Below are 15,296 nucleotides of genomic sequence, written 5' to 3'. Positions count from 1 at the left end.
GACAAAACTCTCTTTGCAGAATGTCATCGGGCTGTTTTAGGAGCAGGCTTGTTTGGATGTCTAAGGTGAAACAGTCTAGTTCGGCGGTTCCCAAACTGTGCGCCAGGGAGCCGGGGCGCTGTCACAGGGGTGCCGCGATTGCCCTAGAAAAAAGAAGAAAAAAAACAACAAAAAAAAAACGTACCCATCATCCAGCGCCGGATCCTCCTCCTCACTGACTGCCGGGCGTGACCTCATCATGTCCGGCAGCCTCAGTGAGGAGCAGCAGCAGAGAAGACGTCAGGGAAGAAGGTAAGTAAAGAAGAGTGAAGGGGGGCACTGAGAGACACGCTGAAGGGGACAGAGAGACGCTGAAGGGGGACAGAGAGAGGCTGAAGGGACAGAGAGACACAGAACGGACACAGAGAGGCTGAAGGGGGACAGAGAGACACTGAAGGGGGACAGAGAGAGGCTGAAGGGGGACAGAGAGACACTGAATGGACAGAGAGAGGCTGAAGGGGGACAGAGAGAGGCTGAAGGGACAGAGAGACAGAACGGACACAGAGAGGCTGAAGGGGGACAGAGAGACACTGAAGGGGGACAGAGAGAGGCTGAAGGGGGACAGAGAGACACTGAATGGACAGAGAGAGGCTGAAGGGGGACAGAGAGAGGCTGAAGGGGGACAGAGAGACACTGAATGGACACAGAGAGGCTGAAGGGGGACAGAGAGACGCTGAAGGGGACAGAGAGACACTGAAGGGGGACAGAGAGACGCTGAAGGGGGACACAGAGAGGCTGAAGGGGACAGAGAGACACTGAAGGGATACAGAGAGAGGCTGAAGGAGGAGGGCAGAGAGACACTGAAGGAGGGGGATAGAGAGAAACTGAAGGAGGGGGACAGAGAGACACTGAAGGAGGGGGACAGAGAGACACTGAAGGAGGGGGACAGAGAGACACTGAAGGAGGAGGGCAGAGAGAGACACTGAAGGAGGGGGACAGAGACGCTGAAGGAGGGGGACAGAGACACTGAAGGAGGAGGGCAGAGAGACGCTAAAGAAGGGGGACAGAGAGACACGGAATGGACAGAGAGAGGCTGAAGGGGGACAGAGAGAGGCTGAAGGGGGACAGAGACACTGAAGGGGACAGAGACGCTGAAGGGGGACACAGAGAGGCTGAAGGGGACAGAGAGACACTGAAGGGATACAGAGAGAGGCTGAAGGAGGAGGGCAGAGAGACACTGAAGGAGGGGGACAGAGAGACACTGAAGGAGGGGGACAGAGAGACACTGAAGGAGGGGGACAGAGAGACACTGAAGGAGGAGGGCAGAGAGAGACACTGAAGGAGGAGGGCAGAGAGAGACACTGAAGGAGGGGGACAGAGAGACGCTGAAGGAGGGGGACAGAGAGACGCTGAAGGAGGAGGGCAGAGAGACGCTAAAGAAGGGGGACAGAGAGACGCTGAAGGAGGGGGACAGAGAGACACTGAAGGAGGAGGGCAGAGAGAGACACTAAAGGAGGAGGGCAGAGAGACACTGAAGGAGGGGGACAGAGAGAGACTGAAGGAGTGGGACAGAGAGAGATGCTGATGAAGAGGGACACAGAGTGTGAGATGGCGAAGAGGGGGACACAGGGTGTGAGATGGCGAAGATGGGGACACAGGGTGTGAGATGGCGAAGAGGGGGACACAGGGTGTGAGATGGCGAAGAGGGGGACACAGGGTGTGAGATGGCGAAGAGGGGGACACAGGGTGTGAGATGGCGAAGAGGGGGACACAGGGTGTGAGATGGCAAAGAGGGGGACACAGGGTGTGAGACAGGGCCGGATTTACCGCTAGGCAACCTAGGCACCTGCCTAGGGCCTAGCGGCTCTCGGGGGGCACAGCTGGGGGGGGCAGGAGTAATTTTTAAAAAAATGAAGAAAAAAAATCGGCCCCTCCCCCGAGTCGCGGGGGGGGGGGGGGATGCCGCGAGTCGGGGGAAGGGGGGGTGCCGCGAATCGGGGGAGGGGGGGTCAGGTGCCGCGAATCGGGTCCCGGCAGCCTCTTCTCCTCTCAGTGTCTCAGTGATAGAGAGAGGAGCGATCACGTGACTCTTTCTTTTTTTTTCTTTTTTTTTTACATCTGGACTGACGGAGGAGGAGCAGCGCGCAATAGAAAGGTAAGTAAAACAAGGGACATAAGTGGTGATGGTGAAGGGGCACAGAAGTGGTGATGGTGAAGGGGCACAGAAGTGGTGATGGTGAAGGGGCACAGAAGTGGTGATGGTGATGGGCACAGAGGTGGTGAAGGGGCACAGAAGTGGTGATGGTGAAGGGGCACAGAAGTGGTGATGGTGAAGGGGCACAGAAGTGGTGATGGTGAAGGGGCACAGAAGTGGTGATGGTGAAGGGGCACAGAGGTGGTGAAGGGCACAGAGATGGTGATTGGCACAGAAGTGGTGATGGTGATTGGCACAGAAGTGGTGATGGTGAAGGGCACAGAGGTGGTGATGGTGAAGGGCACAGAGGTGGTGATGGTGAAGGGCACAGAGATGGTGATTGGCACAGAAGTGGTGATGGTGATTGGCACAGAAGTGGTGATGGTGATTGGCACAGAAGTGGTGATGAGCACAGAGGTGGTGATGGTGAAGGGCACAGAGGTGGTGATTGTGAAGAGGCACAGAGGTGGTGATGGGCACAGAGGTGGTGATGGTGATGGGCACAGAGGTGGTGATGGTGAAGGGCACAGAGGTGGTGATGGTGAAGAGGCACAGAGGTGGGGATGGTGATTGGCACAGAAGTGGTGATGGTGAAGGGCACAGAGGTGGTGATGGTGAAGAGGCACAGAGGTGGTGATGGTGATTGGCACAGAAGTGGTGATGGTGAAGGGCACAGAGGTGGTAATGGGCACAGAGATGGTGATTGGCACATTGGTGGTGATGGTGATTGGCACAGAGGTGGGGATGGTGATGGGCACAGAGGTGATGGGGAAAGGGCACATGTGATATTGTGAAGGGGCAAAAGTGACAATGAAGGGGCACAGTGTGATGATAGAGGGACAAAAGTGACAAGAGCACATACTTGGATTTATGCGTATTATTTTTGCAAACAACTTAAGTAAGTATTTCTGCCCTGACTTCAATATTTATTATGTTGTTTTGACCCAACTACTTAAAAAAACGGGACTGCTTGGTAATTATTTAGGAGTGCCTTTTTCTGCAGCAGGGTGGCCTTGCTCTTTTCACATGTTAGGTACGCCCCCAAAGATGCAAGCCACGCCCTCACCTCCTTTGGCGGCGGCACATGCTTTCATATCTACTTAACTATAGGGGTATATGGTAGGCATGCGGCGGCACATGCTTTCACTTCTACGTAACTATAGGGGTATATGGTAGGCTGCAAAAATATAGTGCTATGGATTGTTTCAGGGAGGGGGCCCAAAAACAGTATCCTGCCTAGGGCCCTATGAGGTCTAAATCCGGCTCTGGTGTGAGATGGCAAAGAGGGGGACACAGGATGTGAGATGGCGAAGAGGGGGACACGGTGTGAGATGGCGAAGGGGATACAGAGTGATATGATAAAGGGGCACAATGTGATGGTGAAGGGGTCTAAATACATCTTACGTCATTTTGACCCAAGTACTTAAAAAACGGGACTACCCAGTAATAATTTTTGCTTTGGGGTGCCTTGGAAAAATTATGGTGACCTAACGGTGCCTCGAGCTGAGAAAGTTTGGGAACCACTGGTCTAGTTAATCTAGAGACATGAACATTTTCTACTGGCTCCAAGAATTTTCTTACGGACCATATCCCCCTTATTTCACCAGATACTGTAATCTATTCCTCTGGATTCTAGAGTCCAGGATCTCTTCAACAATAAGTTCTTGTCCCCCCACAATGACTGATTGTGGTGGGGCCAAAATCCGACCAGGAAAGGGGTTGTGATGAAATGGTTTAAACAAGGAAACATGGAATACCGGATGTATTTTCATAGAGGCTGGAAGTTCTAAACAGAAAGCAACTTGGTTAATTTGGGATAGAATCTTAAATGGTCCAAAACATATCTTACCTAATTTCGGAGAACGTATCTGTTGTTGAGGTTTTTAATGGATAGCCAGACTTTGTCTCCAATCTTAAAATTGGCTACAGCACTATGGTGCCTGTCTGTGTCTGCAGCTTGTTTATAAAGTTATTGAGCTTCTCTCAAAGTCTTAGTAAGCCTCTTATGAGCTTCTTGTAGAATTGTGATTCTATCAGTCACAGTTGGAATTCGCGTGGAAACTGGGATATTCGAAATAAACGTTGGATGGAACCCACAATTCGCAAAGAAAGAACTTTGGGAAATTGAACTGTGTTCAGAGTTATTGTAAGAAAATTCAGCAGTGAGTAGAAAATCCATCCAATCATCTTGAAGATAACTAATAAAACATTTTAAATATTGTTCAACAGTCTGATTAGTCCTTTCAGTTTGTCCATTAGATTGTAGGAGGAAAAAAGAGGACAGATTAAAATTTTTACAAACTTAGAATCAAACTGAACACCTCAATCAGAAACTATATCATCGGGGAGGCTGTGAAGCCTGAATATTTCCTAAGTTTATAAGTTCTGCAGTTTGTTCAGCAGTGAGAAACCCTGTAGCAGGGATAAAATGAGCCATCTTAGTAAGACAATCCACTACCACTAGGATTGTTGTCATCCTTTTTGAAGGAGGTAGATCAATTATGAAATCTAGAGATAGATCTCCAAGGGAGGAGATTGAATAAGAAGAGGTTGGAGTAAATCCGGTAAGTTGTGTGGATGTTACACACTTACCTGTCCCCGTTCCAGCACCTTCGATCCTCTGCCTCTGGGTCTCTGCAGCGCTGACACATGACCCTGCAGGGCGGGGAATTCAAAGCTGCAACTACTAAAACTCTGTTCTGACGCCTGGGCAGCGTCAGAGCAACTTCTTCCTGTTCCTGACTTAGCGATTCTCTGTGATTTCCAGTGTACCAGACCCAGGCTTGTTGACCACGTTAATCTCTCTGCTCCCATGTACCAGACCCAGGCTTGCTGACCACGTATATATCTCCGCTCCAGTGTACCAGACCCAGGCTTGTTGTACCACGCATTTATCTGTATCCAGTGTACCAGACCTCAGCTATCCTGACCACGGAGTGGTTCGTATTTACCTTCCAGTTCCAGTGTGATCGTGAGCTATCTCCCGCATCCTTACCTCTAGAGGCAGTGGACCGCGACCTGCGTTCCTCCGCAGCGAAGCTCATCCCGCCTTGCGGAAGTTCTTGGTGAACACCAGGGGGTTCGTTAGACTCCGCACCACTGGCCGGCCAGCGCTGATCTAGAGTATGGCAAGTACTCCATATTTTATTACCTACATTACTGCACATTACACAACTGTTACAGTGGAGTCTTGTTGCGGGCATATGTCAGGCATGATGATCGCTTTAAAAATTTGGCCACCAGAAAGAACGTGCAACACTTCTTGAGTATATACTCCAAGATGTCCAGCAGGTTTGGAATCATGGACTAATTTTTATACTTGTACTCGTACTGACTCAGACACATAAAGGCGCTGAAGCTGGGTCCAGTAGCGATTATGGAATGTTAAATTAACATCTGTAGAAGGATTTCTCAGAAAAGGATCAGCATCATAACCATACTTCAAAAGAGAGAGTAAATCTCTATAAATCGTAGCATCTAAGAAGTTGTGTTTAGGTAGAATCATTTTCCAGTGTTTTCTTCTAGATGGGGCTCCGAAAACATTCTAGAGAGTTTATCTGCTTTGCCTATTCTGGATCCAGGTCGGTAAGAAATTATTATGAAGTTAAAAGGAGATAAGAATAAAGGTAACCTGGCCTGTCTAGGGGACAATTGTTTAGCAGTGCGTAACAATTACAGATTTCTGTGATCTGTGAGAACGGTCACAAGATGAACAGAACCCCCAAGAAGGTATCTCCATTCTGATAAAGAACACTTAATTGCGAGTAATTGCCTCTTTCCAATATCCTAATTCTGTCATTATGTCATCTGGTGAGAAAAATAGGAACAAAGAAGCTACAACATCTTCTCACCGATACGTTGAGAAAGAATTGCTCCCACTGTAATAAACTTCGACAACAAAGGGTAGTTCAGGATTTGGATGTATCAAAATTGGTGCTGAAGCGAAAATAGTCCTAAGTTGAGTAAAAGCTTCTTGTGCTTCAGGTTACCATTTAAAAGGAACACCTTTTTTGTAAGTTGTGTAATATCTATCAGTCCTCCTCCTAACTTCCTTGTCCTGGCTCTCTTCCCCAATTAGTACCACCCTATCAGTGTCTCCCCCTTCCTTTTAGGATGTAAGCTCTCATGAGCAGGGCCCTCTTTCCTTGTGTGCTCCTCCTACTGTTCCTTCACCCTCTGTACCTCTTGGCCTTTCCTTGTGTGCTCCTTCTACTGTTCCTTCACCCTCTGTACCTCTTGGCCTTTCCTTGTGTGCTCCTTCTACTGTTCCTTCACCCTCTGTACCTCTTGGCCTTTCCTTGTGTGCTCCTTCTACTGTTCCTTCACCCTCTGTACCTCTTGGCTGCTTCCCTAGCCCTGTTTTTCCTGTCTTCTTAAGCTTTGGCCTTCTTCTCGCTGATTTCTACCATCCCTTTCACTATCTGTCCCAGATATAATCTGATTTGCTTTACCCTGTCACCTGTGTTTGTATACATTTTTGTAACATGTTGTGTCTTGGTTATGTTTTCTGTATATGTAATGTACGGCACTGCGGACACTGTGGTGCCTTATAAGTCAAAGATAATAATAATAATAATAATATGAGAAAAATTCCAGAAAAGTTTCTTTTCTGTAGAAATTCTTAGTTACAGGCCAATTAACGACAGCATCGATCTTACTGGGATCCATGCTCAGACCATCAGGGGACATTATATATCCTAAGAATTGGATTTGAGCTTGTTCAAATTCACACTTTTCCAATTTAATATACAGTCGGTTCTTCCGAAGTCTTCCAAGTACAGTACAGACATGTTTGCAATGTTCCTCCAGATTAACAAAGAATATAAGAATGTCGTAGGCAAAAACAAAGTGATCTATTAGATCTCTTAAGATGTCATTGATGAAATGCTGGAAAGTTGTAGGGGCATTACATGGACCAAAAGGCATGGCCAGATACTCAAAATGTCCATATTTTGTTCTGAAAGCTGTTTTCCATTTATCTCCAGGTTGAATACGAATGAGATTGTAAGCCCCACGGAAATCAAGCTTTGTAAAGACCTTTGCCTACTGTAGCATCTCAAACAATTCATAAATTAAGGGGAGTGGATAACGGTTTTTGATCGTAATCTTATTCAGTGCCCTATAGTGAATACAGAGGAGTAGGGTGAAGTCTTTCTTTACAACAAAGAATAAAGCTGCAAGTAGAATGCCAAATGAAGCTTTTCTTTAAGTTTTCATCCAGAAATTCCCATAGGACTTTTAACTCTGGGTCGTACAGAGAATAAAGCCGCCCAAAAGGTATTCTTGATCCCAGTACCAGCTCAATGGGACAGTCATAAGGGCGATGGTAAGGTAATATATCTGCATTATTTTTTGTCACAGACATCCAAAACTCTGTATTACAGTGGCAATTTTTTCAAATCTTTAGAAGAAAGTTCAGTGACCTGCTGGACTTCAGATACCACAGAGAAGGATAAAATGTGAGTATCGTAGTTGATTGAAGGATTATGAGTAGACAGACAAGGGTTTCCCAAAATTATGGGAAATTTAGGCAAAGTAATCAGATGAAAGCTTATAGTTTCATGATGTCCTGATTCTATAGCCATTTAGAGCAGGATGGTTTCATGAGTTACTGGCCCAGAAGACAAAGGCCCATCTGCAGTCTCCAAGCTCACAGGCACTTGATTACTCCAGACTCAATATGGCTTTCCTGTGCAAAGGTGATATCCATGAGTGTTACCAGCACCAGAGTCAAGCATGGCCAGACTGGCAATTAGGAGAGAACTAGAAGAAAGCGTTATTGGGAGAACAAAATGGGATTATTGAGGCGGAAGGTTGTCTTTTCCGTGAGTCAGGGGATTTAGTATGTGTAAGATGGAATTTAATTCACTAGACGCCTTGGAATCCATTTGTTTAAAGTATGTCAAAGCAACTGTTTGACAAATCTTATTTGGGCAACTGAAGGCATAATGTCCTTGACCACCACAATATAAATAAAGATACTCATGGCAACGTCTCTGTTTATCATTAAAGTTGAGTGGTTCCCTAATGAAATCAATTTGCATTGGTTCAGCTGTGCAGGGACTGGTTGAGGATTTGGGGAGAGGGACATGCTGTCAGTTCAACCAGGTGTGTCCACCACCCATCTCAGATTTAATTTTTTTTTTTAGATAAGAGCATGTTCAATTAAGCAGACTGCAGAAGAATACATGGTAAAACAAACAATAAAACTTAAGGCACCCCATGGCATACCGGCAGAATCTGAAGTTTTTTCAGCAGTTTTACGAAGATGATGAACATTCTTGGATGTACCCTGGAAAGAAAGAGTTTGTTTCTGTAAAAGTTCCAGGAGGAAAAAGAATTCACAAACAGAAAAGAGGTACTGGTGAGTAGAGGATTCCTTCCACTGGGACAGGCTGAGGAACTTAGAGTGAGTAGTTTGGAAGAAATTTTTGGTGTGGTCCAGGGGTCGATGGATCACAGCAATACACATAGAAAATGGGTTACAAATCCAAAGAGCTTGTATTTTAAAAGATGTGAAGTGTTCCAACCTGGGTGTGGGTGAGATGGAGGACACCATGTGAAAGGGCTGCAGGTGAGGCAGTGTCTGATTGTGTGAGCCATGTTTCTGTTATTGCCAGAAGGTTGAGGTTGTTTGAGAGGAAGCGGTCGTGTATGAAGGTTTGTTACAGACAGACCGTGCATTCCATAGAGCACATTTAAAGGACTTTGGAAGAGACTGGAGACAAGTGATGTGTTTGAGGTTTGCTGGATTTCAGTAGTGTAAGGGGGATGGGGGGGGGGCACCTGGATTTGGTGATATATCACCAATATCTAGCTACATCTGTGCTAATTGGTCAGCTGATCAGAGGGTAAAACAACATCTATTGGTTATTAGCTTCTTGGGCTATATGAGGCCAGGCCACTGTCATAATTTATGCTTTACTGATCACCAGCCCAACACAGGTTAAAGCAATAAATACCAAATTCTTGTTACATACTTTTTAAAGAACACAGCTACACAGATGAGTAGTACAAATTAATGGCATGAGATTCTGAAAGATGGTTATTTTATTGTTAGACATATACAGTATGTATATCTGTTGCCTGTACAATTGACAAGAGTCTCTAGTGTAATCTTCCTGCAGCGATCATGTTGTAGGGAAGCTGGCAAGTAGCTATAAGACGACCCTCTGTCCGGACGCGGCGTCCCTGCTGGAGAGAGAATTACACAGACGCTATAGCAGCTGTAAACCTTGTTTGCATCGAGTGATTTAATCAAATACATGTTTCTAATTTGATGTTAATATTAAGCAATGCAGCAACTAAAGTGGGGAGGACGAGAAGCCACAACTTACACAATCAGATCAAGTACAAAAAGGTGAACTAGGGTCATTTCATGTCAAGAAATCCAATGCAAATTACCATGTTCTTTTCATTTATTCTCTGCACACATTAATTACCATAAGAAAGAGTCTCAAACATATATTTTACATTTTTATCTCGTGTAGTTTTTGATTTCTAAGGCTTTCAAAAAGTCAAAACTCTGCAAATTGTGGCACTTGTCAGTAAAAAACCCTTAATTTTCTCAGGCCATTATTCAGTTATTTGATTAAAACAAAACCATATCGTTCAGAAATTAATAGGCTTTAATTTGATATAACCCATGACTAAGTTTGAGGAAGTGAATAGACTCAAAAATTTGAAAATCGACTTCCAAAAAAAACCATGACTTATAGTGTTCACAAAAGCCATTTATTCCTTAATGTTTTAAGATTTCCAATGCCAAATCCCAAGTTGGGCTCTAAATGGGATCTTATATTTATAGTAAATTTTGTTTGTTTATTGCAATATTAGAAAATGTTCATATCTTTGTCTACAATGTACTGTGTTTTAGCGGATAGCAATGCTGATAATTACAGTATATAATACAACAATAATCAAGTTAATGTTGGTGACTGCCGTGTATTTACTGCGACTGCTTAGAGCGCGTCCTTACACAGTCCTCTTTATACAAAATAGGATAAATATTGATTTACCAAGTTGTAGGTGGAACAGGATAATGTTTTGCAGGCGTTTACATAGGTCCATACAATCTGCATAGAACAAGCAATATTCTACAAAGAAGGAACTATGAGGTTATAGATTCTACAAGTTTGTTGGCCAAAATGACCAATAATTTCCCCTCGGCTGCACAGAAAATGTAATTACGCATCGTAAGGTCTGTCAAGGTTTGGCAAATTTTACATATATATCTGTGAATGTATATAGCAGCTTATTTATATATGAGGACTTATATTTAAAGTTTAATTGCCCATCAATATGTCAACTTATTTAAATGTTTAGAAGCTTTTGTGGAATTTATTGGGATCCCCCCAGTACTTCAAACTCATGTGAGATCTCACTCACCTCACACTTCGTGTATGATCACAGCTGTTACAATGTTTCCCTGACCTAGCGAGGGCCACACGTACCTGCTCTATCTTTCAGTATTGAGGTCACTCAGTGGATTCCGAGGGGGTCCCCCTTTCATCTTTTTTCCTGGACGGGGTTCAGGGTCATCAATGTTCTCACTCCCTCTTTTAGGTGTTTTCCAGGAATGTTTGGATGCTGCTCTTATAGTGTTATCCCTAATGTTGAAAAGCACATCTGGAAATGTACAAATTTATTTTAAACTGACAGCAGAATTCATAAATGCAACATTCTTAATGACAATATATTAATAGTAGTATTAGATATTCAATGGAGATGGTCATAATAAAAAAAGCTTTCTAAGACTGTAGCAGATATTCAGGTTTTCTGCAAACTGCTTTATTCCATTGTCCACAGCTGGGAGAACTCAACATAACAATAATTAGTAAATAATTCCATTTGCATTAAAGGACCACTAACCCCCAAAACTGGAATGCCAAATATGAACCATGAAGGTAATACACAGTTCAGCGTTACCCTGGAGTTCTGTTATATGCATTATAGACAGTGTCCAGTGGGATCTGATAGAGGTCACAAAGCTGAGACCAAGGTGCCAGGACATCAAGTCTGTGATAATTCCTTGTGACACAATGAAGGAATGTATATTTCTTTGTCCGTACAAATCTGTGACCATGTGTCTGTATCAAATGTGGCCACAAGCTTGGTTTTGTTATGTGCCTATCACTGAAAGCTTAAGGGCTGACAGAATTCTCTGCTGCCTCCTGTATCATGAACCTACATCTCTTTGGCCACAGCTACTAGGATTATTGATTACATTTTCCTGAGCTGTGGTGATATCTAAATAACCCTGCACTGTATACAGTAGGTGATGACAGCAACTTCCCTTCTATTGGGGTACTTTTGTGGCCTGTTAACCCTTGAATCAGAGGGATCCAGAGACTTTGCTTGCGAGAGGTAGTGTCACAATCCACCAATCCACAATTTACATTTCTGAAAAGCAAGTCTACCAAGCTGTCAGTCAGACTGTGTCTACTCTTTTAGAGAAGCCCCTCCCTCTTAACACAGCAACTTGCTAGAGAGAAGTGAAAGGACCGATGACACTGGAGGTCAATCATGGCTCCCAGGGGACTGTAAGTAAAAAAAAACCACTGAAACAGCCACTACTGCGGGCCCAAATTTGTTAACTACCCCCAGCTCCCACAGTGAAGAGGGGGTCAGGAAGAGCCTTTAATATATATATAATGATGCAGGCCTGGAGAAATGTCTCAGAAAGCGAGACATCAGGGTAGAAGATCAGTCAATCTAAGTAAAATTTGTGGTCAACAATAAATAAGATTATGGGTATAATGTACAATATACAGACAAACAACAAAATAACTACCACGTTAGTCAAATAGAATAATGACTCCTCAGTATACCAGTGCCCCCACAATTTCTACCAGTACTCCAACAGTTTGCAAGCACCAGTAATTACCAAGCCGTGCCCATGCAGTACACTACCACCTACCATATCCATGACAGTGTCCTCCACCAGCAGCCATTAAGGTGCCAATCGGCATGGACTATAACTGCCCCCACCCCCAGCAATTCTAAGCACATGATAACCGCAATGTCTTATATATTATACCAGCAGCTATCCACATATCATTGGTCACAATAACCAGTAGGTTTCCCAGTAATGGCTCATACATTGTACAATCACAGATTATTTACCCAACGGAACCAATATAGTGTTGCCCATAATATTGTATACCCAGCAATGCCCAATTTATTACTGTATTTATCAAATAAGTAGTAAGCGTCATGTAGGCTAAAACGTACATTTTAAGAGCAATGCAGTGTAAAGTGAAGGTATGACTTACATAAACGTTCAGCTTTGGGGTTAGTCCCCTTTTACAAATATATATATATATTACCATGGCGTTATATATTACCTTGCGATCCATCGTTTTCGCCTATTGACTGCTCCTGGCTCCCATCACTGCTCTCTCTCCGCAACTTCACAGAGTAGGAACTTTGCACAATGATTTCTTAATCAATTGTCAGCAGTTGGGGAAAGAAAAAAACAATTGAGCGATATCGGCGTCTCCACGTTGTCATACCTATCAGCCAAACTAACCTTTCCCTGGTACAGAGCATCATTCTATGTATTACCAAATGTGTTTACAATGTATCAACAACATATTATGTAACCCTGCAAATTGGGGATCATGATACCGACAAACGATGCACAATGACATGAAATTAAAGCGATAGATGCCCCTGCCTATACTTGCTCGAGGATCTGTGGGATGTGCTGTGAAAACAACTCCCAGCCATGGAGGCCGCACCTCACAACTTACAGGACTTAAAGGATCTGCTGCTAATGTCTTGGTGTCAGATACCACAGGACACCTTCACAGGTCTTGTGCAGTATATGCATCAACGGGTCAGAGCGGTTTTAGCGACACGAGGGGGACCTACACAATATTAGGCAGATGGTTTTAATGCTCTAGCACACCAGTTATTTCCTGTATGTTACTCCATAATACACAACCTTAGATAAATTAATACCCAATAGTTGCTCTATTTGCTCTTTAAATAATGCATAATATTCACTAGATAACAACTCTACTTTTATAAATGGATCAAAGACTAAAGTTATTCAGCTTTGATATATAATAGCTCATGTTATTGTAGATCAAAGCTAAATAATTTACCTGAAATAAGTAAAGTGTTTATATTTAGAGAAATATCCCTCATGCATTCTTCACTCCTTTAAAGCAAGTTACCATGTACTTCTCTATCTTATAAACTAGCTGAGTGTGAGTGACAGGCTTCCAGATTTGTTCTGTAGACATGCACTGTGTGTATAGATGGATTCATTCACAGGGGCAGGTCCTGTGATGTCACAGCAGCTTAACTGACTGAAACTTCAGCTTTGTGATCTACACTGGACAAAATTAGTTTAATACTCTAAAGATTTGTGATGTAGCGTTAGCTTTCTGTAATGTAGAGTGGAAGTAACACATTGGTATGGACACAACGTCTTTGTGATCCCGTTATACATTACCTTGAGATCCATTGTTATTGTCTATGATCTGACTCCCATCACCGCGCTCTCTCCGCACCTCCATAGAACTTTGCACAATGATTTCTTCATCAGTTGTCAGTGGGAATTGAAAAGAACAAAACATTAATTTTCTGTATTATAACATGTCCGTTATTCCATAACTTGACACCAGCACTAATGACTGTTTACATACCATTGTGAAATAATATATACAGACTGAGCGATATCAGTACGTTGTCATACAGTGCCACCTATCAGCCAAACTAACCTTTACCAAATGTCTTTACAATGTATCAGCTGTAGACTTATTGTTATTCTTTATTTATAAAGTTACAACACCTTACACTGTGCTATAGCTTGAGGGCATCATGGTACCAATGAATGATGCACATTGACATGAGCCTAAAACTATTGATGTCCCTGCTCACACTTGGTACATAAGGTGGTAGAATAACATTGTAGCTGGTGGAAAGGACAGTGTAAAGCTCAGTTGGTGTAAGAACAGGGATTATAGAGAAGAGGGAGAGGGAAATACCTCTTTCAACCTCCCAAAAATACTCCTACCTCTCCTCACATTAAGGTGCACTTCTAGTGAGAGGTCGTGTACCCTGATGGGCGCTGGTCAGAGGCCTATCGGTGGCTGTGCGGTTCACATTGGGTGCGCTTTGTAAATGACCCCCACTGTATTTAGTATAAACCCCCAGTTATTTCCTGTATATTACACACATCCATAATGCACAACCTTAGATATATCAGTGTCTAATAGTGGCTCTATTTCCTCTTTAAATAATGTATAATATTCACAAAAAACAGCTGTATTTTATCAATGGATCCTAGATTAAGGTGAAGGTAAAACCTCTTTCTCACATCACCATCTATCAAAGCTGAATTATGTACCTAATATAAATGAAGTGTTTAAGTTTAATAAGGTAATAAGTTAATAAGTGGTGAATTAGGAATAACTGGGGCCCCACACTGTAGGACAACATGGGCCCCCAACACTCACACAATTCTCAACTACATGTCAAGTGTATATTATGTGTGTACAACATAATGTTTGACGTGTTGTGTAGACTTGCGAGCGCTGTTGTACCCCACTTTCTCCTTGTCCTGGACCACATGATATCTCGCACCACCTCAATCTATCACATTATACCCCCAATCCTCCCCCTTTTGTCACTTATACCCTCCCTCTATCACATAAGACCCCCACCTCCCCATGTTCCTCATATGTGATACTGGGAGGATGAGGGAGCATAAGGAGAAAGTGACATATGACCCCTCCCCCCCCCCACACACACACTCCCCTTGTCACATTTACCCCAAACCCCTCATCCTCCCCCACATCATAGGTTCCCACCTGCTGCAGTGTCCAGTAGAAGGGGGGGGCTCTCGTCTTGTTTACAGAACTCCCACCTCTGCTGCTCCACGTGGGAAGGAACTGTGCAGAGCGCTGGACACAAGCACGGAGGACATCAGCGGCACTCTGCAAGGACCACCGGCATCAAGTGCTGAACTCTGACCTCTCCTCTACTGAACAATGCGCAGAGTAAGAGGAATCAACTGGTGAGATGGGACCCGAGCGTGAGACTCCCTATTTCCATGAACCCACGTTCCCATCTGCCCCTAATAAAATCCTTCATTGCATATGCTTCAGAT

The 15,296-nt window shown here is 44.0% G+C and overlaps 1 protein-coding gene across 3 annotated transcripts in view; it reads right to left on the bottom strand.

Annotated features, from left to right (window-relative positions):
• Nucleotides 1-9,205: 9,205 nt before the first annotated feature.
• Nucleotides 9,206-15,296, bottom strand: part of LOC142145009 (uncharacterized) — a 34,087-nt gene continuing 27,996 nt past the window's right edge. For 2 of the 3 annotated variants that reach the window (XM_075204440.1, XM_075204439.1), the window contains 4 exons: nucleotides 13,638-13,721; nucleotides 12,520-12,615; nucleotides 10,627-10,801; nucleotides 9,206-9,367 (listed from right to left, as the gene is read on the bottom strand). In XM_075204440.1, coding sequence (XP_075060541.1) covers nucleotides 10,632-10,801; nucleotides 12,520-12,615; nucleotides 13,638-13,721 — 350 coding nt within the window. In that variant the 3' untranslated portion in view covers nucleotides 9,206-9,367; nucleotides 10,627-10,631. The remainder of the gene's footprint in view (nucleotides 9,368-10,626; nucleotides 10,802-12,519; nucleotides 12,616-13,637; nucleotides 13,722-15,296) is intronic. The other variant, XM_075204441.1, reaches the window with a different exon arrangement.

The sequence above is a fragment of the Mixophyes fleayi genome, chromosome 3 (assembly GCF_038048845.1).
Source record: "Mixophyes fleayi isolate aMixFle1 chromosome 3, aMixFle1.hap1, whole genome shotgun sequence".
NCBI lineage: Eukaryota > Metazoa > Chordata > Amphibia > Anura > Limnodynastidae > Mixophyes > Mixophyes fleayi.
This window is presented reverse-complemented; position numbering and strand designations above follow the sequence as displayed.